The 25,524-nt window shown below is 51.1% G+C and overlaps 1 protein-coding gene across 1 annotated transcript in view; it reads right to left on the reverse strand.

Moving 5' to 3' along the window:
- The window catches only part of FASN (fatty acid synthase), a 196,418-nt gene that overhangs the window by 73,450 nt on the left and 97,444 nt on the right, over positions 1–25,524 (reverse strand). Inside the window, exons 21-25 of the mRNA XM_075349737.1 lie at positions 21,283–21,486; positions 8,846–9,159; positions 7,072–7,461; positions 6,750–6,914; positions 6,283–6,401 (exon numbers count right to left, since the gene is read on the reverse strand). Coding sequence (XP_075205852.1) covers positions 6,283–6,401; positions 6,750–6,914; positions 7,072–7,461; positions 8,846–9,159; positions 21,283–21,486 — 1,192 coding nt within the window. The remainder of the gene's footprint in view (positions 1–6,282; positions 6,402–6,749; positions 6,915–7,071; positions 7,462–8,845; positions 9,160–21,282; positions 21,487–25,524) is intronic.

Below are 25,524 nucleotides of genomic sequence, written 5' to 3' on the forward strand. Positions count from 1 at the left end.
GCATGAGCATGCACTTGGTAGTGCTTCGAAAAGGTATGCAGACTGGACCAAGTGGCAGCCTGACAGACCTGCTGAGCCGTAGCCTGGTGCCTGAAAGCCCAAGAGGCACCGACAGCTCTGGTCGAGTGTGCCTTGATCCCCGGCGGGGGAGGCACTTGAGTACACTGGTAGGCATCGGAAATGGCCGACCTAATCCAGCGAGCTAGGGTTGGCTTAGAAGCCGAGAGGCCCTTACGCTGACCGGTGGTCAGCACAAAGAGAGAGGTGCACCGCCTAAGAGCAGCGGTGCGAGACACATAGATCCGGAGCGCCCGCACCAGATCCAGAGTATGCAACGCTTTTTTAAAGCGATGAACAGGAGCCGGACAAAAGGAAGGCAGGGAAATATCCTGGTTAAGGTGGAAAGGAGATACCACCTTCGGAAGAAAGTCCGGAGACGGACGAAGAACCACCTTGTCTTGGTGAAAAACCAAAAAAGGTGACTCCGAGGAGAGCGCAGCCAAATCAGAGACTCTCCTGAGGGAAGTTATGGCCACTAGAAAGACCACTTTCTGTGAAAGACGAGACAAAGAAACCTCCCTAAGTGGCTCAAAAGGGGGTTTCTGCAAGGCCGTGAGGACCAGATTAAGGTCCCAGGGATCCAGAGGCCGCCGGTAAGGCGGAATGATGTGAGATGCGCCCTGCATGAAGGTGCGCACCTGAGCCAGCCGGGCGATACGCCGCTGGAACAACACTGACAGAGCCGAGACCTGTCCCTTGAGGGAATTGATGGATAGTCCTAGCTGCAGACCAGACTGCAGGAAGGACAGAAGGGTCGGCAGGGAAAAAGGCCAAGGGTCATGGCCGGAAGAACGACACCAGGACAGGAAAATTCTCCAAGTCCTGGGGTAAATTTTGGCCGAGGAAGACTTCCGAGCCTGAGTCATAGTGGAGATGACTTCGGGAGGAATGCCGGAAGCCGTCAGGATCCAGGACTCAAGAGCCACGCCGTCAATCTGAGAGCTGCAGAATTCTGGCGGAAAAACGGACCTTGTGAGAGAAGGTCTGGACGGTCCGGGAGATGCCACGGCACCTCTACGGACAGACGGAGCAGGTCTGGGTACCAAGCTCGCCTGGGCCAGTCTGGAGCAATGACTATGACCCGACGGCCCTCCATTCCGATCTTGCGCAGGACTCTGGGCAAGAGAACTAGAGGGGGAAACACGTAACACAGACGGAACTGGGACCAATCCTGAACCAGCGCGTCCGCTGCAAAGGCCTGAGGATCGTGGGAGCGAGCCACGTAAACCGGGACCTTGTTGTTGTGCCGGGATGCCATTAGATCCACTTCCGGAGTGCCCCACTTACGGCAGATCGACCGGAACACTGCCGGATGCAGAGCCCACTCGCCGTTGTCCACGGTTTGACGGCTGAGATAATCTGCCTCCCAGTTTTCTACGCCTGGGATGTGGACTGCGGATATGGTGGACTTGGAGTCCTCCGTCCACTGAAGGATGCGTTGAACCTCCAACATTGCCAGGCGGCTGCGAGTCCCGCCCTGGTGATTGATGTAGGCAACTGCTGTCGCGTTGTCTGACTGGACTCGAATGTGCTTGCCTACCAACAGGTGGTGAAAGGCTACGACAGCTAAGAGCACAGCTCTGATTTCCAGCACATTGATCGAGAGGGCTGATTCGGACGGAGTCCAAGTGCCCTGTGCTCGGTGGTGGAGAAATACTGCTCCCCAGCCAGATAGACTGGCATCCGTAGTGAGGATCACCCAGGACGGGGCCAGGAAGGAGCGTCCCTTAGACAGAGAGAGGGGCCGAAGCCACCACTGAAGAGAGCTCCTGGTCTGTGGCGACAGAGCCACCAACCTGTGCAAGGAAGAAGTCCGCTTGTCCCAACAGCGGAGAATGTCCAGCTGCAGAGGACGCAGATGGAACTGGGCAAAGGGAACCGCTTCCATTGACGCCACCATCTGACCCAGCACGTGCATGAGGTGCCTGAAGGAATGACGGCGGGGCCTCAACAGAGAGCGCACCGCCAGATGGAGGGACTGCTGTTTGACTAAGGGCAGCTTGACAAGTGCCGGCAGAGTCTCGAATTGCATCCCTAGGTACGTGAGTTCTTGGGTCGGGGTCAAAGTGGACTTGGGCAGATTGACAAGCCACCCGAATTGAACAAGAGTGGCGAGAGTGAGCGAGACACTCCGCTGACAGTCTGCGCTGGATGAAGCCTTGACAAGAAGGTCGTCCAGGTAAGGAATCACTGCCAACCCCTGGAGGTGCAGAACCGCAACCACTGCTGCCATGACCTTGGTAAATACTCGAGGGGCCGTGGCTATCCCGAAGGGGAGAGCCACGAATTGGAAATGTTCCTCTCCGATTGCAAAACGTAGCCAACGCTGGTGTGAAACTGCAATTGGCACATGCAGATAGGCATCTCTGATGTCGATGGATGCCAGGAAATCTCCTTGGGTCATTGAGGCAATGACTGATCGCAGAGACTCCATGCGAAAGTGCCGCACCTGAACATGCTTGTTGAGAAGCTTGAGATCCAGGATGGGCCGGAAGGAACCGTCCTTTTTGGGGACTAGGAAGAGACTTGAGTAAAAACCTCTGAACCGTTCCCTGGCGGGAACCGGTACAATCACTCCGCTGGCCTGCAAGGATGCCACGGCCTGAGAGAAGGCGGCGGCCTTGGAGCAGGGGGGAGTTGACAGAAAAAATCTGTTTGGCGGGCTGGAAGAGAACTCTATCCTGTAGCCGTGGGAGATGATATCCCGCACCCACTGATCGGAGACGTGTTGAAACCACACGTCGCCAAAGTGGGAGAGCCTGCCACCGACCAAGGACGTTGCTGGCTCAGCCAGATAGTCAAGAGGAGGCTGCCTTGGTGGCAGCAGCTCCTGCGGACTTTTGTGGACGCGGCTTCTTGCGCCAGGTGGGCTTCTGGTCCTTGGCTGAGTTAGTGGACGAGGCCGAGGGCTTAGAGGACGACCAGTTAGAGGAACGAAAGGAACGAAACCTCGACTGGTTCCTGCCCTGGACAGGTTTCCTGGTTTTAGTCTGTGGCAAGGAAGTACTCTTCCCGCCAGTAGCCTCCTTAATTATTTCATCCAGTTGTTCACCGAACAGCCTGGACCCAGCAAATGGGAGCCCAGCAAGGTACTTCTTTGAGGAAGCATCTGCCCTCCACTGTCGAAGCCACAAGATCCTGCGGATAGCGAGGGAATTAGCAGAGGCCACCGCAGTGCGGTGAGAGGCCTCCAGCATGGCAGACATGGCGTAGGCTGAAAAGGCTGAAGCCTGGGAAGTTAAGGCAACCAATTCAGGCATAGAGTCCCTAGTGAGGAAATGCATCTCCTCTAGGGAAGCAGAGATGGCTTTGAGAGCCCACACTGCTGCAAAGGATGGGGAGAACGAGGCCCCTGCCGCCTCATAGACAGACTTGGCCAGGAGGTCAACCTGGCGGTCAGTGGGATGCTTAAGTGAGGTGCCATCAGCCACAGATACAACTGTCCGGGCTGAGAGTCTAGACACCGGAGGGTCTACCTTTGGTGAGTGAGCCCACTCCTTGACCACCTCTGGTGGAAAAGGATAACGGTCGTCAGAACCACGCTTTGGGAAGCGTTTGTCAGGACAGGCTCTGGGCTTGGACACAGTGGCTTGAAAACTGGAGTGGTTAAAGAACACACTCCTTGTTCTCTTAGGCAAGGTAAACTGGTGCTTTTCTGCCAGAGAGGGTTGCTCCTCTGATGCTGGCGGATTGAGGTCCAGTACAAAATTAATGGACGCAATCAAATCACTCACATCTGCATCACCCTCGGTCAGATCAATGGGGCACATGGAGGTAGCGTCCGAGCCCCCAGTAAAGATATCCTCCTCGTCCTGCGGGTCGGCTCGTGAATCGGAGCCGCGGGACGAGGAAGGAGAGGGATCCCTGCGTCTCCTCTTAGGAGGACGGGGTCTGGGAGCAGATGAAGAATCCTCTGTGAGCTCTGCAGAGCGAGCCAAAGCAGCAGAGGCGCCCTGAAAAGGGGGTTGATGCAAGGTTAGCAGAGTCCGGGACAGCTGTCCCATGGAGTCGGTGAAGGACTGGGAGATAGATTTAGAAAACACTTCTACCTAAGCCGGGGGGTTCAGCCACCGGGGCCGGAGCAGCCGGAGGGACCACTGGGGAGACTCCAGGCTGAGGCACCACCATGTTAGAGCAGGCATCTCAATGAGGATATGTGCTCGGTTCAGGCAGTACGAGCTTACATGCAGTGCATATTGAGTACAGCCTTGCAGTCTTGCTCCTAGTGTGAGACATGCTGCTGAGGTGGAGGCTCTGCAGTAAAGAATACACTCCTTCAGAATGACCCCCAGAGAGTGTATAAGAAAGTCCACAACCAGAGGTTGTGGCTTACCAGACCGTTTTGTGTGCCCTCCGGATTCCACAGCTCGGACCCCCAGACAGGTTGCAGAGATGCAGCAGCCAGCGCCGATCAGTGTGAGAACGCTGATAAAATGGCGCCGGAGTGAGGAGGGGGGGGCGGGGCCTAGTCCAAGAGCGGGAACCGGAGGGCCAAGGGGATATACAGGGGAGGGGAACCTCTCCTCAGAGAGGAGTGTCCTCCCCTGAGCTGAACGGCCGGTGGGCGGCGCCGCACTGTCCCTCTGCATGACTGACATGCAGGGGCAGTGAAAACGAAACTAGGCCGAAGCCGGGGCCTAGATTTTACAATGCGGCCGGCGCTCAGGCACCCTCGGCGCGGTTCTCTAGTGAAAACCGGAGAACCGGCCGGAAATGTCACAAATGGTACAAAACACACTCTCCCCAACATTAAAGTACAAGGGACCCCCCTGACAATAACGTCTCAATACTTAGCTTGTGAGACGCAGGGCCAGGTCCCTGAGGGATGAGTGCTCCGTTCGGCAGGGTCCTGAAAGGGCTGCGGATGGAGACCGGTCTCCTGCAAAGCAGTGAGAACCGTGCTGGCTCCCACTTCAAGCCAGAGCCCGAGGGATGGTGAAGGAGCGCGGCATGTAAGGCTCCAGCCTTGAAATCAACCTTAACAACACCGCCGACACAGTGGGGTGAGAAGGGACATGCCGGGAGTCCAGGCTTGGACCCGCTTTTCTTCAAACTCTTTAAAATGAAAATCAGATGAGAATGCATGAATGTGGATGTGTGCCTCCTGAACACAAAGCATTGAACTGGCTATATTTGGTTATCCAGGGGGTGTATATGCTAGGAGGGAGGAGCTACACTTTTTAGTGTAGTACTTTGTGTGTCCTCCGGAGGCAGAAGCTATACACCCATGGTCTGGGTCTCCCATAAGGAACGATGAAGAAATCAAAATGCCATATTATGTCTCGGAAAATAGTGCCAAAAGAGCAATTCTTTTTTTTTCTAAACTTTTCCATCACTTAAATAAAAAAAACCTATACGTTTGGTATCTACAAATCCGTACTGACCTGGGGAATCATAATGACAGGTCAGTTTTATCATGTACTAAACATGGTAAATAGAAAAAGCTCAAAACACCATTGTGCAATTACACTTTTTTTTGCAATTTCACTTGGAATTTTTTCCCATTTTCCAGTAAACTACGAGGCAGAGTGAATGGTGTTGAAAAAGTACAACTCGTCCAACAATAAACAAGCCTTTATGTGGCAATATTGATGAAAGATATGGCTCTTGGAAGAAAGGGAGGAACAAACAAAAGCGAAAAATGGAAAAACGAAAAGTTGCCAGATGGCGAAGGGGTTAATATTAAATGGGAAGCATATCATTACAATATGCAATGCCTTGCTAAACAGTTAGGGTCTGATTACCAAGGTCCCCAAGATACTTGGAATAAGAGGGCTGCAGTGTACGTTTTTCCCTTAGAAGAATCTTGAGAGGTTGGCCCACATTGATCAATGTCATGCCATTAAAATTGGGAATACCGCTTTAAAAGGTCATCTCATGAGGTTGTGAGTTCTCCTTCAATGGAAGTCTTTAAAAAGAGGTTGGATGGACATCTGTCTGGGATGATTTAGTGATGTTTTGTTTGTTTGTTTTGCTGTTTTGAGCAGGGGGTTGGACTAGATGACCCAGGAGGTCCATTCCAACTCTAATATTCTATGATTCTATGATTTCTATATGGTCTTATACATTGTTCATGTCTGTTATGTAAGTTTGATGGATTTGAGGTCATATTGTTTCTTAATTTTGTTACACTTCACAGATCTAAAAATCCATTTATTATTACATATAGACATACAAAACCTGAATGTTGTTCTTGTCACCATCCCGTGAAGTCTGCCTTACCTAATTCTGTTCCCTCCTGGCTCCTGGCGCAGGCAGTTTACCATTCCAACGATTCCAGAATTTGGTTCATTCAGGGCAGTTAGCCAAATTCGGTGATCTGATAAATCAGCCATAGCTGCCTATAAGATAGAACAGAAGATGATGAGGATTACAGATATCTAGACATTATAAGTTAGGGTATGAGGACACGGCACGTTTTTCCCGCGAATTTTGGTTAAAAACATTTTATTTTGCCCCATTAAAGTGAATGTCTTTCCTAAAGTCTCATGCTTATTTTTTCCTTGCAGAATTGAAGCTGTTCAATTCTTTCAGCGGTTTTGCAGCCTTGTAATGACTAGGAAAACAATGCATAAAAATAAAAACTTCTAAAAGGCATGTTTTTCTACACATTGTTACATATTTTTGATGCAGAAATGTCTTAATGTGCGCACATTCCCTAAATGTAGGGTTTAATTAAAATGCCCCACCTTCAGTGATTCCACCCATGCACAGTCCATGTCTTCAACCGAGAGGACAACTGCTTTCCTCTGTGGGGTGCGTCGACGACATAAGAAAATGACTGAGTTGTAGAAGGACTTCTTCATGGCAACCACGTCCATGTGGGCACTGTCAATCAGCTTCTCCCATTCTGCCTAGCAAGGTTAAGACATTTCATAGAGTTCAAAGTTTGTGTATTGCACTTTATGTATAAAGGTTAGAGGCATAACGTCCCCATGAAGTTATCACCAAAATCCCAGAATTAAAAGCAAGTTGAATGCTCAGCCGCCATGCACTGACGCATCATCATACCTGGGAAAGGAGACCGTCTTTCTGTTGGAGATTTTGAGTCCTCAGGAAGGCAATGGTCTCTCCTAGAATATCTCCTTTTAGGTGTGTATGAAGTAAAATGAACCCTCCATCTTTCACGGCTGCAGCCATATTGGGTACAACATGTGTAGGATTCTGTAGGAGATGCGCTGAGCTATTACACACCAACAGATCGGCCCCAGTTACACCATTAGGTGGAGCGGTATATGGGTCCCATTGCTCCACGGAAACTCCAGCTTCTTTTAGATTGTCCTCTATCGTAGAGAGGACGTTCAGAGTCCGGTCAGTGGCAATGTAGTCTATCTGCAGCATGGGTTGGGTGTTCAGCACTCCCAGGACATAAGAAGACAAATTCCCACTTCCTGTTAGGGTCTATGGAGATAAAAAGTGAAAACTAACATGGGTAAGTCAAATTCTGTGGATAACTACTAGTTAAAGGTATTAATATGGATCAGCTGCTATTGTCTTGCATTCTTGTTCTTCTTAATAGAGAGGTAATCTTAAGCTGTAAGCTTTATATAAAGCCAATTCACTGAATAAAAGAGTCAAGGAAAAAAAATTGCAGGACACTGATCCAGCAATTATTTCAGTAGTCTGTGGCCACTAGATCAGAGTCCTATGAACTTCCTACTACTTGTGGCATCTTCTTCTTACTAGATTCTGTGATATCATCACACTGTGACACAACGTAAAACATGGCAGCAGCCTACTAATTAGAAGAGTTAACGGGGATGCCGCAAATAGTAGGTGGTCCATAGTGCTATGATCTGACTTCCATGGACTACAGTGCTAAAGGTACTTGGGATTGGATAAGAGTGATGAATGTCTGTTTGATATCCTCTAACCTTTTCACAGCGCATACATTAAAGGGGTTGCCCACTAGTAGGACAATCCCTTCTGATTCCACATGTTTCCCTCAGGGAAAATAATAAAGCCTATACTCACCTCCCATACCGTCGCCCTTCCAGTGGCGTCCGGGCTCGAAGTACTGGGGCTCACGAGGGGTTGTGACGTCATGCAAGCCCCGAGTCCATTCATCACCGGGTTCCTTCTTCCCATCTTTAGACCAAATGAGTGAACAACAGGAAGGGAGTGCAGTAGCACCACTCACTTCCGGTTGATTAACTTGTTTATTCTGAAGGTGGGGAGACAGAAGCCAGCGCTGATTGGATGCAGGGCTCGCATGACGTCACAACCACACATGAACCCCGGTACTGCAAGCCCGGATACCACTGGAACAGCGCCAGTATGGGAAGTATAGGCTTTTTTATTTTACCTGCGTGAAACATGTGGAATCAGAAGAGGTTGTCCCTATTAGGGATCATTCACGTGCACCATTTTTGCTGCATTTTGTTTCTGCGGGTTTTTTCAAAGGTAAAAAAATACTGCACTTTACAGCAATAGCAAATGAAAGTATTTTTCCTGCCACTATTCTGGTTAAAATTCTCTTGAGAATACTCGACTTGTGCACATCCCCTAACACAGGTCAAGAACAAAGCCTGAACTATCATTGATATTTCATTGTAAGCAGCTTTGCAGACAGCTTGCCTTACTTATCCACTGCACTGTACGGATTGTGAATTCTTGTTTTGTAGCCCATTCTCACCCAGAGATGCACTCGATACTGTGATGGCATTTTCTCAGCTCAGTGTCTGTACAGAAAATTCTCAGTGCTGACTTTACATAGTATACTGCTAAATATCATCCATATGTTATCCACTTTGTTAAGACATCCAAAAAAATGTAAAAAACTTACTTCAATAATCTTCATTTTCTGGGGATTACTGTTCTCCAGAACTGTATCCAGACAGGTTTTCAGATAAGGTGACATCAGCAACCCATTCAGGAGAGGATCATCTTGGAGCTGATTGTTCTTCTGGGTCAGAGTTTCTTCCAGCTCAGAATGCAAGTTGCCATTTAACTCAAGATTGCAGATCTCTGTGAGGACATGCAGGAGACCATGGTCTGGGGAAGTACTTAGTTTTTTATTCTTGTGGGCTCTTTTAATTCTGGGAATGTTGAGTTGTAGTCCGTGTTGGGCAACCTTTGACTCTAGTTCACAGATCTTATCTGCAAGGAAACCAGATGACGCTTAGATTTAGAGCCAACTAGACTGTTTGGTGCACCTGCTGACGTCCTGAATGAGCTGAGCCCTTTTAGGCTATGTGCACACGTTGCTTTTTTCAGCGCGGAAAAAAAAGCACCCTCTGGCAGAGGGGAGAATTGTAAACAATGCTTTTTGAGAAAAACGCATCGAAAACGCATGCGTTTTTCATACGTTTTTCATGCGGTTTTCATGCGGTTTTCATGCGTTTTTTAGGACTTGTCAGTGTTAATAAAGTTGGTTGAACACAGACCTTTGGAAAAAAAAACCTGTGATGTCATTTCCTTCTCCACATTCTGTTTGGATAAATGGGAGGGCTTGGAATGGAAGGAGCACCATTTGAATTTTGGAAAAGTTGAAATAAACTTCGCGCACCATGTCACATTAACAGGGCCCCTTGGGTACCTATACGTCAGAAAACCCCCACAAGTGACCCCATTTTGGAATCTGCACCCCTCAAGGATTTTATTCAGGAGTATATTAAGCATTTTGAATCCACAGCTACTTCCCCCAAAATGTTGCTGTAGCAACAATATTCTCACTTTTAGGCCCGTTTCACACGTCAGTGAAAAACACTGACGTTTTTCACTGGCATGTAAAACACGCACATGTCCCTCCGTGTGCCGTGAATCACGGCACACGTGGGTTATCTAAGTGCAATCTGGGCTCCGTTCTCCGTGGCCCGTGATTGCACTCAGTAATCATCTCACCTGCGCCCGCTCCCGCTCTCCATGGTGCTGATCGATCCCGCGGTGCAGCATCCGGCTGGTGCTGACCCCCGCAGCAGCTGCTTCCGGGTCGGCTGTGTCGCGCATCATGAATATGCGCGACAATAATGAGCCGGCTCAGAAGCAGCAAAGCTGCACGGGCTGCAGAGGACATCGCTGGACGCCGGGTGAGTTAAAATGATTTTTATTTTAAAAGCACGTTTTTTTCTGGCACGTGTTTCACGGACCACACCACTGCGTGGTCCGTGGAACATCAGTGATGCCAGAAAAAAATGGACATGTCTCCGTGCGGCAATCACGCACACGCGGGTACGCCGCACGGAGACACGTGCAGTGAAAAATCACTGACGTGTGAGCAGACCCATTCATTATAATGGGTCTGCGTATGTCAGTGATTCTGGTACGTTTAAAAAAAAGCACAAACGTCCCAGAATCACTGACGTGTGAAACAGGCCTAAGGCTATGTGGCCATGATCCAGCGACACGGCGTCTAGTACACAGTGTCAGCCTTCCTGCAGCTGCCCATGCCCACGATTTGGGTTCAGGCTGCTGTGGATGCTACCTGCAGAGAACACTCTCGTCTCCGCAGCATAAATTGACATGACAGGAAACCTCTTGACCTCACTTCCAGGTAAATGCCTGCGTTCTGGCATGCCGACAAAGCCCGCGGACCGCAACAAAAAAGCAGCTCACTGCGGCCATGTTGGATTTTTGGGAGGGAGGTCGGGGCGGGCACTTTGGCGACACCGGGGGCTTTCCAGGACTTTGCCAGGAAGTGAGGTCAACAGGAAACCTCTTGACCTCACTTCCAGGTAAATGCCTGCGTTCTGGCATGCCGACAAAGCCCGCGGACCGCAACAAAAAAGCAGCTCACTGCGGTGTAGCTGCGTTCTGACCCCACATCATTGATTCAATGGGGGAGAGAACGCAGCTACACCGCACAAAAGAAGTGACATGCTGCTTTTCTTTCCGCACCGATTTTTGGCATCCAAAACGCTGCGTTTAGAAACGCAGCGTGTGCACTGATTTTTCGGCTTTCTCATACACTTTGCTGGGAAAGCTGAATGCATGCAATTTGCCACTGAAACGCTGCGGTTCTAAACGCAGCGTTTCCGCGGTAAAAAACGCAACGTGTGCACACAGCCTTAAAATGTGTGGGCAAGGGCCCCTTAATGCATGATATTGTTGGAACTTCTATCTCTCTGGCCTCTTATTATTGTAATCTCAGTTTACCCACATGTCAGAAAGTGATGATCTAAGGCAGGGGTGGGTAATTAATTTCCCCGAAGGGTCATATGAGAGACCATGACTGATGTGGATGGTTAAACCAATAGACTAAACTGAATTCTGCCGAATATTAATAGTAACAGATTAATTATAATTATTATTTTACATTAATATTAATTGTATCATTTAATATTGAGCAGAATTAAGTATTCAGACATCCCCCTATGCACAGTATGAGGCCACACACAGCCCCCTATATACAGTATGAGTCCCCCACATACCATATGAGCCAAACATAGACCCCCCGATATATAGTATGAGCTGCCACATAGCCCCTCTATATATAGTATGAGTCCCCACACAGCCTCTCTATATACGGCATGAGCATCCACACAGCCTCTTAAATAGTATATGAGCCCCCATATAGCTTCCTGTATACAGCATGAGTCCTCACAAAGCCTAATAAATACAGCATGAGCCCCCACATAGCCTCCTACATACAGTATGAGCCCCACACAAAGCCTCCTAAATATAGTAAGAGCCACCACAAAGCCTCCTAAGTACAGTATGAGCCCCACACAGCCTCCTAAATACAATATGAGCCCCCATATAGCCTTCTATATACAGGACCCACACTTAACCTCTTATATACAGTATGTTATCATACACGTATAAGAAAAAAAGAGAATTTTGTTTACTTACCGTAAATTCTTTTTCTTATAGTTCCGTATTGGGAGACCCAGACCATGGGTGTTTAGCTTCTGCCTCCGGAGGACACACAAAGTACTACACTTAAAAGTGTAGCTCCTCCCTCTGAGCTTATACACCCCCTGGAGAACCAGATCTAGCCAGTTTAGTGCAAAAGCTGAAGGAGAATAGCCACCCACAAGTAAAAACAGAGCAAAAACCGGAACAACCGGAGACTCTGTCAACAACAACAGCCGGTGAAAACACGCGGAACAAGAAATTGCCAACAGGCAACAGGGAGGGAGCTGGGTCTTCCAATACGGAACTATAAGAAAAAGAATTTACGGTAAGTAAACAAAGAAGGGAATTTTGTTTACTTACCGTAAATTCCTTTTCTTCTAGCTCCTATTGGGAGACCCAGACAATTGGGTGTATAGCTTCTGCCTCCGGAGGCCACACAAAGTATTACACTTTAAAAAGTGTAACCCCTCCCCTCTGCCTATACACTCTCCCGTGCATCACGGGCTCCTCAGTTTTGGTGCAAAAGCAGGAAGGAGGAAACTTATAAATTGGTCTAAGGTAAATTCAATCCGAAGGATGTTCGGAGAACTGAAAACCATGAACCAAAGGAACAATTCAACATGAATAACATGTGTACACAAAAGAACAAACAGCCCGAAGGGAACAGGGGCGGGTGCTGTGACTCCCAATAGGAGCTAGAAGAAAAGGAATTTACGGTAAGTAAACAAAATTCCCTTCTTCTTTGTCGCTGCATTGGGAGACCCAGACAATTGGGACGTCCAAAAGCAGTCCCTGGGTGGGTAAAAGAATACCTCAATAACAGAGAGCCGAAAAACGACCCCTTCCTACAGGTGGGCAACCGCCGCCTGAAGGACTCGCCTACCTAGACTGGCATCTGCCGAAGCATAGGTATGCACCTGATAGTGTTTTGTGAAGGTGTGCAGACTAGACCAGGTAGCTGCCTGACACACCTGCTGAGCCGTAGCCCGGTGTCGCAATGCCCAGGACGCACCCACGGCTCTGGTAGAATGGGCTTTCAGCCCCGAAGGAAGAGGAAGCCCCGAAGAACGGTAGGCTTCAAGAATCGGTTCCTTGATCCACCGAGCCAAAGTTGACTTGGAAGCCTGCGAACCCTTCCGCTGGCCAGCGACCAGGACAAAGAGCGCATCTGAATGGCGCAGGGGCGCCGTGCGAGACACGTAGAGCCGGAGTGCTCTCACTAGATCTAATGAATGCAAATCCTTTTCACACTGGTGAACTGGATGAGGGCAAAATGACGGTAAGGAGATATCCTGATTGAGATGAAAAGGAGATACCACCTTAGGGAGAAACTCCGGGATAGGACGCAGAACCACCTTATCCTGGTGAAAAACCAGGAAAGGGGATTTGCATGACAGCGCTGCAAGCTCCGACACTCTTCGGAGTGAGGTAATTGCCACAAGAAAAGCCACCTTCTGCGAAAGACGTGATAAAGAAACATCCCTCAGCGGCTCGAAAGGTGGTTTTTGAAGAGCCATTAACACCCTGTTAAGGTCCCAGGGTTCCAGCGGACGCTTGTAGGGTGGGACTATGTGGCAAACTCCCTGCAGGAACGTGCGGACCTGCGGAAGCCTTGCCAGGCGCTTTTGAAAAAATACTGAGAGCGCCGATACTTGTCCCTTGAGAGAGCCGAGTGACAAACCCTTGTCCATTCCGGATTGAAGGAATGAAAGAAAAATGGGTAAGGCAAAAGGCCAGGGAGTAAAACCCTTATCAGAGCACCAGGACAAGAAGATCCGCCACGACCTGTAATAGATCTTGGCGGACGTTGGTTTCCTGGCCTGTCTCATAGTGGCAATGACATCCTGCGATAAACCCGACGACGCTAGGAGCCAGGACTCAATGGCCACACAGTCAGGTTGAGGGCCGCAGAATTCAGATGGAAAAACGGGCCTTGTGACAGCAGGTCTGTGCGGTCTGGAAGCGCCCACGGCTGACCCACCGTGAGATGCCACAGATCCGGGTACCACGACCGCCTCGGCCAATCTGGAGCGACGAGAATGGCGCGACGACAGTCGGATCTGATCTTGCGTAACACTCTGGGCAACATCGCCAGAGGAGGAAACACATAAGGGAGTCGAAACTGCGACCAATCCTGAACTAACGCGTCCGCCGCCAAAGCTCTGTGATCTTGAGACTGTGCCATGAAGGCCGGGACCTTGTTGTTGTGCCGTGACGCCATGAGATCGACGTCCGGCGTTCCCCAGCGGCGACAGATCTCTCGAAACACGTCTGGGTGAAGGGACCATTCCCCCGCATCCATGCCCTGACGACTGAGAAAGTCTGCTTCCCAGTTTTCTACGCCCGGGATGTGAACTGCGGAGATGGTGGAGGCTGTGGCCTCCGCCCACAGCAGAATCCGCCGGATTTCCTGGAAGGCTTGACGGCTGCGCGTGCCGCCCTGGTGGTTGATGTACGCGACCGCCGTGGCGTTGTCCGACTGTAGGCGGATCTGCCTGCCCTCCAGCCACCGATGGAACGCCTTTAGGGCTAGATACACTGCCCTTATCTCCAGAACATTGATCTGAAGGGAAGACTCTATCGGAGTCCAGGTTCCCTGAGCCCTGTGGTGGAGAAAAACCGCTCCCCACCCTGACAGGCTCGCGTCCGTCGTGACCACAGCCCAGGATGGGGGCAGGAAGGATTTTCCCTGCGATAGAGAAGTGGGAAGAAGCCACCACTGAAGAGAGGTTTTGGCTGCAAGGGAAAGAGAGACGTTCCTGTCGAGGGACGTCGACCTCCTGTCCCATTTGCGGAGAATGTCCCATTGGAGTGGGCGCAGATGAAACTGCGCGAAGGGCACTGCCTCCATTGCTGCCACCATCTTCCCCAGGAAGTGCATGAGGCGCCTCAAGGGGTGTGACTGGCCCCGAAGAAGAGATTGCACCCCTGTCTGCAGCGAAAGCTGTTTGTCCAGCGGTAGCTTGACTACCGCTGAGTGAGTATGAAACTCCATCCCGAGGTAAGTCAGTGATTGGGTCGGTGTCAACTTGGACTTTGGGAAGTTGATGATCCACCCGAACCGCTGGAGAGTCTCCAGTGCGACGGTCAGGCTGTGTTGACACGCCACCCGGGAGGGTGCCCTGACTAGGAGATCGTCTAAGTAAGGGATCACCGAGTGGCCCTGAGAGTGTAGGACCGCCACAACGGATGCCATGACCTTGGTGAAGACCCGTGGGGCTGTCGCCAGGCCGAAAGGCAGTGCCACGAACTGAAGGTGTTCGTCCCCGATGGCGAAACGCAGGAAGCGTTGATGCTCGGGTGCGATCGGCACATGGAGATAAGCATCCTTGATGTCGATTGATGCTAGGAAGTCTCCTTGTGACATCGAAGCGATGACCGAGCGGAGAGATTCCATCCGAAACCTTCTGGTGCTCACATGCCTGTTGAGCAGTTTGAGGTCCAGAACGGGACGGAATGATCCGTCCTTCTTTGGCACCACGAACAAGTTGGAGTAGAAGCCGTGACCATGTTCCTGAGGGGGAATGGGAATCACCACTCCTTCTGACTTCAGAACGCCCACAGCCTGAAAAAGTGCGCCGGCCCGAGATGGGGGCGGAGATGTTCTGAAGAAACGAGTCGGAGGACGAGTGCTGAACTCTATCCTGTAACCGTGAGACAGAATGTCTCTCACCCATCGGTCTTGGACATGTGGCCACCAGGCGTCGCAAAAGCGGGAGAGCCTGCCACCGACCGAGGATGCGGTTCGGGGAGGCCGAAAGTCATGAGGAGGCCGCCTTGGAGGCAGTGCCTCCTGCGTTTTTTTGGGGGCGTGAGTTAGACCGCCACGCAAAAGAGTTCCTCTGGCCCTTCTCTGGCCTGTTGGACGAGGAGGATTGGGACTTGGCTGAGGGCCGAAAGGACCGAAACCTCGGTTGTATTTTCCGTTGCTGAGGTCTCTTCGGTTTGGACTGGGGTAAGGACGAGTCCTTTCCCTTGGATTCCTTAATAATTTCATCCAATCGTTCGCCAAACAATCGGTCGCCAGAAAACGGCAAACCGGTTAAGAACTTCTTGGAAGCAGAGTCTGCCTTCCATTCGCGTAGCCACATGCCCCTGCGGACTGCCACCGAATTAGCGGATGCTACCGCTGTACGGCTAGCAGAGTCCAGGACGGCGTTCATGGCGTAGGTCGAAAAAGCCGACGCCTGAGAAGTCAAAGACGCAACTTGCGGAGCAGAGGTACGTGTGACCGCATTAATCTCAGACAGACAAGCTGAGATAGCTTGGAGTGCCCACACGGCTGCAAAGGCCGGGGCAAAAGACGCGCCTGTGGCTTCATAGATGGATTTCACTAGGAGCTCTATCTGCCTGTCAGTGGCATCCTTGAGCGATGAGCCATCTGCAACTGATACTACAGATCTAGCCGCCAGTCTAGAGACTGGAGGATCCACCTTGGGACATTGAGCCCAACCCTTAACTACGTCAGAGGGGAAGGGGTAACGTGTGTCATTAAGGCGCTTAGTAAAGCGCTTGTCCGGAAATGCTCTGTGCTTCTGGACAGCATCTCTGAAGTTAGAGTGATCGAAAAACGCACTCCGTGTACGTTTGGGAAACCTAAACTGGTGTTTCTCCTGCTGCGAAGCTGACTCCTCTATAGGTGGAGTTGGGGGAGAAAGATCTAGCACCTGGTTGATGGACGCTATAAGGTCATTTACTATGGCGTCCCCTTCAGGTGTATCAAGATTGAGAGCAACGTCAGGGTCAGAGCCCTGAGCTGCGACGTCCGCCTCATCCTCCAGAGAGTCCTCAAGCTGAGACCCCGAGCAGCGTGAGGAAGTCGGGGAAGATTCCCAGCGAGCCCGCTTAGCCGGTCTGGAACTGTGGTCCGTGCCGGAGTCCTCCACGTGAGACCTAGGGGCCACCCCGGGAGCACGCTGCGGCGCAGACCGAGAGGGGCCTGGAGGCGATGATCCAACAGTGCCCAGGGCCTGTGTAAGGACCGGTCTGGACTGCAAGGCTTCTAGTAGCTTGGCAGACCATTTGTCCATAGACTGAGCCATGGATTGTGAAAGCGACTGAGAGAGTTTCTCAGCAAAAACTGCAAACTCTGTCCCTGCCGCTTGGACAGGGGAAGCAGGAGGGTCTGCCTGAGCCGAGGGGCCCACTAGTGCCCGAGGCTCCGGCTGAGCAAGTGCAACAGGGGTCGAGCATTGCTCACAGTGAGGGTAGGTGGAACCTGCAGGTAACATAGCTGCACAAGAGGTACAGGTTGCAAAAAAACCCTTTGCCTTAGCGCCCTTGCTCCTTGTGGACGACATGCTGTTGTCTCCTAGGAGAGTGATCACTGAGGGTATATAGCCAAAAGCAAAACAACCCGGCCGAACAGAGAAAATATATACAAATATATATATATATATATACTCCGGCACCCTAGGGGGACCAGCACCGGGTGACCGGTGTGGCTTACCGACCGCCCAAAGCGGTGTGTGTCCACCAGATTCCCTGCCTTAGGTCTCCCAGAGCTGCAGAGCTCGTTCCTGAAATCCTCCACCGGCAGAATGTGTGTAAAAATGGCTGCCGGAGCTCTCAGGGGAGGAGGGAGCCGTGGGCGGCGACTAGTAAAGTGCGGGAATCTGGTGCCCCACAGTGATCAGTGAGGGGGGGGGGGGAGGAAACCTAAAGTATGCTCCAGCCCTCACTGCCAACGTCAGGTCGACCGTCCCGCCCTTACCCCTGACTGGCAGGCCCGGGGGCGGGAGTTATGGTACTAGGCCGCAATGAAGCCGGGGACTAAATTTAATACCGCGGCCGACAAACAGGTGCGGTCGGCGCGGAAGTCCCGGTCATCACAAAACCAGCAGCTGCTGCAGCGTCTGTGAAACAAGCGCTCCATGCACCGTCCCCATGGGGACACAGAGTACCTTTAGATGCAGGGCCCTGTCCCTGAGGATACAAAGTCTCCTGTCCGGCAGATTCCCACAGGGGCTGCAGAGGGAGCCCGGTCCCAGTGAATGGATGACCGGTTAGGATCCCACTTCTCCCAGAGCCTCTAAGGGATGGTGAAGGAAAACGGCATGTGGCTCCAGCCTCTGTACCCGCAATGGGTACCTCAACCTTAACAGCACCGCCGACTTAGTGGGGTGAGAAGGGAGCATGCCGGGGGCCCTGGAGGGGTCCTCTTTTCTTCCAACCGATAAAATCAGCAGCTGCTGCTGACTAAAATGGGAGCATGAGTGGATGTGTGCCTCCTTCCACACAAAGCATAAAACTGAGGAGCCCGTGATGCACGGGAGGGTGTATAGGCAGAGGGGAGGGGTTACACTTTTTAAAGTGTAATACTTTGTGTGGCCTCCGGAGGCAGAAGCTATACACCCAATTGTCTGGGTCTCCCAATGGAGCGACAAAGAAATTCTCTTTTTCTTTTTATCGTTCCTATGGGAGACCCAGACCATGGGACGTCTCAAAGCAGTCCATGGGTGGGAAATAAACAGAAAAACTAAGAAGTAGGCAGAACCTAACTTTACAAATGGGCGACAGCCACCTGAAGGATGCGTCTGCCCAAGCTCGCATCTGCCGAAGCATGAGCATGCACTTGGTAGTGCTTCGAAAAGGTATGCAGGCTAGTCCAAGTGGCAGCCTGACAGACTTGCTGAGCCGTAGCCTGGTGCCTGAAAGCCCAAGAGGCACCGACAGCTCTGGTCGAGTGTGCCTTGATCCCCGGCGGGGGAGGCACCTGAGAACACTGGTAGGCGTCCGAAATGGTCGACCTACTCCAACGGGCTAAGGTCGGCTTAGAAGCAGAGAGGCCCTTGCGCCGACCTGTGGTTAGCACAAAAAGAGAAGTGCACCGCCTAAGAGCAGCGGTGCGAGACAGATAGATCCGGAGAGCACGCACCAGATCCCGAGTATGCAGCGCTTTTTCAAAGCGATGAACAGGAGCCGGACAAAAGGAAGGTAGGGTAATGTCCTGGTTAAGGTGGAAAGGAGAGACCACCTTAGGAAGAAAGTCCGGAGTCGGACGGAGAACCACCTTGTCTTGATGAAAAACCAAAAAAGGTGACTCCGAAGAGAGCGCAACCAAATCGGAGACTCTCCTGAGGGAAGTTATGGCCACTAGAAAGACCACTTTCTGTGAAAGCCGAAACAAAGAAACCTCCCTAAGAGGCTCAAAGGGGGGTTTCTGCAAAACCGTGAGAACCAAATTGAGGTCCCAGGGATCCAAGGTCCGCTGGTAAGGCGAAATGATGTGAGACGCGCTCTGCATGACCTGAGCCAGCCGGGCGAGACGCCGCTGGAACAGCACTGACAAAGCTGAGACTTGTCCCTTGAGAGAGTTGAGGGACAGTCCCAGCTGCAGACCGGACTGTAGAAAGGACAGAAGGGTCGGCAAGGAAAATGGCCAAGGAGGATGGCCGGAAGAGCGACACCAGGACAGGAAAATTTTCCAAGTCCTGTGATAGATCTTGGCGGAGGAAGACTTACGGGCCCGAGTCATAGTGGAGATGACTTCAGGAGGGATACCAGAAGCCGTCAAGATCCAGGACTCAAGAGCCACGCCGTCAATTTGAGAGCCGCAGAATTCAGGCGGAAAAACGGACCTTGTGAGAGAAGGTCTGGACCGTCCGGAAGATGCCACGGCACCTCTACGGACAGAAGGAGCAGGTCTGGGTACCAAGCTCGCCTGGGCCAGTCCGGAGCAATGAGAATGACTCGACGGCCCTCCATTCTGATCTTGCGCAGGACTCTGGGCAAGAGAGCTAGAGGGGGAAACACGTAGGACAGACGAAACTGAGACCAGTCTTGGACCAGAGCGTCCCGGAGCGAAGAGAGGGGGCGGGACTTGCCTGAGGAGCGGGAACTGGAGGGCTATAGAGACCTGCAGGGGAGGAGGGACGCCCCAGCAGTGGGGAGTATCCCTCCCCTGTGCAGAACGGCCGCCGGGCGAAGCCGAGCCTGTCCCTCTGCATGAGTGACATGCGAGGGCAGTGAAACCGAAACTAGGCCTCCGGCAAAGCCGGGGCCTAAATTTGAGCGGCGCGGCCGGTGCGCATGCACCAACGGCGACAGCCAGAGAACCCACCGGAAATGTCATAAAACACACTCAGCACACTCTCCCACAACAATAAAGTACAGGGACCCCCAATATATAAAAGTCTCAGGTACTTAGCTTGCTGAGACGCAGGGTTCCAAGTCCCTGGGGATGAGTGCTCCGGTCCAGCAGGGTCCTGAAGGGCTGCGGATGGAGACCGGTCTCCTGCCAAGCATGGAGACCGTGCTGGCTCCCACTTCAAGCCAGAGCCCAGGAGGGATGGTGAAGGAGCGCGGCATGTAAGGCTCCAGCCTTGTAAATCAACCTTAACAACACCGCCAACACAGTGGGGTGAGAAGGGACATGCCGGGAGTCCAGACTTGGACCCGCTTTTCTTCAAACTCTTTCCAAAAATCAAAAAATCAGATGAGAATGCATTTGTGGATGTATGCCTCCTGAACACAAAGCGATAAACTGGCTAGATCTGGTTCTCCAGGGGGTGTATAAGCTCAGAGGGAGGAGCTACACTTTTAAGTGTAGTACTTTGTGTGTCCTCCGGAGGCAGAAGCTAAACACCCATGGTCTGGGTCTCCCATAGGAACGATAAAGAAAAACACATACTCATCTCTTTCTAGTTCCCCCGCTGCTCTGCTGCTGTCTCACACGCTGATTGGTGAAAGAAAGGGCTAGCAGCCACTCCTCCACCAGTGTATTCACTGGTTAGTGGTGACATAGGGTGGCAGTCAGCAGCGGTGGCTGGGTGGCACATGGCATGGAGCAGCCTGCGGTCCACTGTTTTGAACCACAGGCAGGACTGTAATAGCCAGGGAGCCAGATGTGGCCAGTGGGCCACACTTTGCCCAGCCCTAATCTAATGTGAACGATTTACTGCTGGACATTGAGACATATAAAATATACGATAGTTTACAAACTTTTCAACAGGTATATAAAAAACCATAAGCTTTAACAATAAAGATCACATGATCTCCTTCTCTACTCCCCTCTCATCTTCTCTTCCCACCATCGCATCCAAGATTTCTCCCGTGCCTCCCCCATTCTCTGGAATGCTCTGCCACAACATATCAAACTCTCACCTACCTTGACAAGCTTGAAAAGGAACCTGAAGACCCACCTCTCCCGACAAGCCTACAACCTGCCGTAACCCTCAGTCTGATATAGCGCCGCACAACCAGCTCTACCCTCACCTACTGTATCCTCACCTATCCCTTGTAGACTGTGAGCCCTCGCAGGCAGGGACCTCTATCCTCCTATACCAGTCTGTGCCTTGTATTGTTTATGATTATTGTACTTGTCCCTATTATGTATACCCCTTTCACATGTAAAGCGCCATGGAATTGATGGCGCTATAATAAATAATAATAATAAATAATAAAAGTAACTGTAGAAATCAGTACCTGTGCATTGCTCTAGAAGAGAATGTAGGTTTTTGTCATCTCGTAGACAATTTTCTTCAATGTAAGGGGTAAAGACAAAGCTCTCCAGAGTAGGTGGCGTTTGCTGCTGTTGGCGGCGTGGAGCAGTGGTGGCATGGAGACCAGAGATCTGCACTCCTCCAGATGTAATTTTTTCCAGACATTTGTGAACACGAACACGAAGTGCTAAAATAATAGGAATACACTGTAAGTATTAAGCAAAACATACACAGAGGAGAAATGTAATGAAAATAGTACCCCACAGTACAAGAAGTCTCAGTTGTTTATATCTGTGACATTTACATCATTTTACATTTCTTTACTATTTCTATTTGAATGGGTAAATTCATATTTTTCTTAAAGTGTATCATTCATTTCAGGTAATTTTTTAGAATAATCATTTATATATCTGTACAAGAATAACAAGATCATTTCTGGTTATTATAATAAGATTTTTATCCTTCATGTTTCTCCTCTGTAGGTTGTAACTTCAATGTTCACTATATCTGATCTCGTGAGTGGAGATGAGCTGATATGATGTTTCACATACACAGTAAGTAGAGAGATGGATCCCTGTTCTTTTTTCTCTGAACTCCCAAAACGAAGCAGCAACATCAAGGAGGACATTATTCAGCCTCACTGATCACTGTAGCTGTGAATCCAGCTTTGAAGTAAAAGAAGCTAGCTAGAAGCCACATGATATCTCTGACTTCTGCTTGGTTTCTCACTCCTTCTCCCTCCACGTCTCCAGAGAGTTTAATATGCTCTATGACCTGACAACCTGACACTTTAGTGAGCTGGCAGTCTGTATTGCTTTGACCAAGATGGATTTGATTTTTTTTTATAGTGTGGATGACCAATTAAGAAGATGTTGTGTGTTTTAACACTATAACAAAAATCAGTCCTAAGTACATACCATGCAACAGATGAATGGACATGGGGTCAAAACGATGTTGCAAGTGCAGTTGGGCATTTCAGTCAGAAGTATTTATCACCTATACACTGGGCAGGTGATGTTTGGTTGGTGAGGGTCCCTTTTCTTAGGGGTCCTTTGCACACTACGACATCGCAAGCCAGTGCTGCGATGCCGAGCGCGATAGTCCCCGCCCCGTCGCAGCTGCGATATCATGGTGATAGCTGCCGTAGCGAACATTATCGCTACGCCAGCTTCACATGCACTCACCTGCCCTTCGACGTCGCTCTGGCCGGTGACCCGCCTCCTTCCTAAGGGGGCGGGTCGTGTGGCGTCACAGTGACGTTACACGGCAGGCGACCAATAGAAGCGGAGGGACGGAGATGAGCGGGACGTAAGCATCCCACCAACCTCCTTCCTTCGGCATTCTAGACGGAACGCAGGTAGGAGATGTTCCTCGCTCCTGCGACTTCCTACACAGCGATGTGTGCTGCCGCAGGAACAAGGAACAACATCGTACCGTCGCAGCAGCCAAAATAATGAAAATGACCGACACTACACCTATCATACGATACCGACGCTTTTGCGCTCGGTAATCATAGTTAAAACGATTTACACACTACGATGTCGAGAGCGACGCCGGAAGTGGGTGACTTTCGATTTGACCCCACCGACATCGCACCTGCGATGTCGTAGTGTGCAAAGGGCCCCTTAAAGGGAACCTGTCAGGAGCAATATGCACCCAGAACCACAAGCAGTTCTGGATGCATATTTCTAACCCCTGCCTAACTGTTCCTGTATCTAGTAGCATAGATAAAGAGATCTTTAGAAAAAGTATTTCTAAAGATCCTTTATGAAATGCGAATGAGGCCAGGGACTAGTTGTAAGGACGTTAGTTGCTGCGCTCATTCTGCCCTCTTAGCATGGTAGCATGCTCACAGTGGTGTGCTAACATGCTATTCAATGCCCACTGCCAGCATCATCACCAGTGGTGACGCACTTACCTGTCTATTGCTACAGCCTCAGACGCTGGGCAGTGCACATGATCAAGCCATCGCACTTCCGGTCATGCGCACTATGAAGCCAGATGTACATATCCCGGCTTCAGAGAGGTCTAGTTCTCATGACCAGAAGTGCCAGGAACTATTGATCATACGTACTGCCCAGAGTCTGAGGCTGTAGCAATGGACAGGTACATTCGTCACCACTGGTGATGATGCTGGCAGTGGGCATTGAATAGCATGTTAGCATTGTAGCACACCCACAGGGGCGTGTTGAGAGGGCGGAATGAGCGCAGGAACTAACACTCTTGCAACTAGTCCCTGCACTCACTAGCATGTCATAAAGGACCTTCAGAAATACTTTTTCTAAAGATCTCTTTATGTATGCCACTAGATACAGGGACGGTTAGGCAGGGATTAGCAATATGCAGCCAGAACTGCTCCTGGTTCTGGGTGCATATTGCACCTTACAGGTTCACTTTATCCTCAACTTCCTAAAATGCCATAGCTAGAAGTCCAAATCGAATGGCGGTCAAGCATGTATCTTGGAGCATCAGTCCAAATCCAAGACATTCACAGAATCAGTAAATCTAAAGCCTGCTTTACACGTTGCAATTTCGTATACGATAGCGCCCATCGTATGTGTGGCACTTTCAATTTGTTGAACGTGCCACAGAAACGATTAACCCCCGTCACACGTACTTACCCGTCCATACAACCTCAATGTGGGCGGCGAACGTCCACTTCCTGGAGTGGGAGGGACGTTCGGCGTCACATCGACGTCACGCGGCAGCCGGCCAATAGAAGCGGAGGGGCGGAGCTGAGCTGGACGTAAACATCCTGCCTACCTCCTTCCTTCCGCATTGTGGGCCGGGAGCCGCAGGACGTAGGTAAGATCTGTTCATTGTTCCCGGGGTGTCACACACTGCGATGTGTGCTACCCCGGGTACGATGAACAATCTGACGTGCAATTCTAGAGACAGGTACGATGTGTATACGATGAACATTTTAACGTTCAATCGCAAACGCACGTACCTGTTACACACTACAATGTACCTTACGATGCCGGATGTGCGTCACTTACGACGTGACCCCGCCGACACAATGTAAGATATATTGCAGCATGTAAAGCAGGCTTAAGCCATGTATAGTGATGAATGCTCCTGGCTGGAATACCCTTTTAACCTCATAACGACGGCCGTACGACTTAAAGCGGCGGCAAAACAGGGTACTTATTCTGTTCCGCCGCTTTAAAGCGGCGGCCCGAAAAAACCCTGTAGCGCCCCCCAGCGACCGAAAATCTCGGGGGTTTCAGCTAACGGGGGTAGCTGAGACCCCCCAGATTATGAATCGGGGTGTTTTTTTTGGACCCCGATCATGTGATCGGCGGTATACACCGTATACCGACGAACACATGAAAAAAAAAGAAATGGCCGGTAAAACTGATTTCTTTTTCATCTGACATGATCAAACATGTCAGATGAGAAAGAAATCTAACCCCCTAGTGCCCCCAAAGCCCCCGGTACCGGAGAGTCCCCCCACCCCCACCCCTACCCCCACCGGACATCCAAAATGGCGCCGAAGCGCACAGAAAACTGCCGCCGGCGCCGGCTCTGCAGTCATTTCCCTCCGATCTGAAATGATCAAACATTTCAGATCGGAGGGAAATGTCCTCCCCCTGACCCCTCCTCCGGTCCACCGGAGCCCTCTGGTCACCGGAGCCCCCTCCGGTTCTCCAGAGCCACCACCCCCCTCCCCCCTCCGGAGCGTGGAAGATGGCGGCGCACAGCGCGCGGCCGCCTTCATTCTGCTCTTTCTGCCGCATGTGACACGTCACATGCGGCAGAAAGGTGTCCCCAGGTCCCACTAGGTCACCCCCCGTCACCCCCCCCCAAGCCCCCGGTTATACGTTACCTGTCTGCCGCTCCGGGCCCGCGATCGCCGCCTCCTTCTTCAATGCTGGCGGCGCATGCGCAGACAGCGGCTGTCAGCTGGATCCCTGCAAGCAGGGATCCTGCTGACGTCGCTGATGCACAGGCTCCACTGTGGACCGGGGGAGGGTGAGTGCAGTGATCTGCAGCCACACTCCTCACATGGAGAGGCTGCTGTTCCAGAAAATGGGGGGTACGTTCTGTGAGCGTGCCCCTCATATTCTGGAATGAGGTTACTGCAGGTCACTCTGCCCTAGGTTGGACCGGGGCAGTGTGAGTGCAGTATTCTCAGATTACTGCACCCACACTGCTCATGGAGAGCTTGCTCTTCCAGAAAATGGGGGATACGTTCCCTGAACGTGCCCCCCATATTCTAGAA

Source organism: Anomaloglossus baeobatrachus, chromosome 5, assembly GCF_048569485.1.
Source record: "Anomaloglossus baeobatrachus isolate aAnoBae1 chromosome 5, aAnoBae1.hap1, whole genome shotgun sequence".
Classification (NCBI taxonomy): Eukaryota; Metazoa; Chordata; class Amphibia; order Anura; family Aromobatidae; genus Anomaloglossus; species Anomaloglossus baeobatrachus.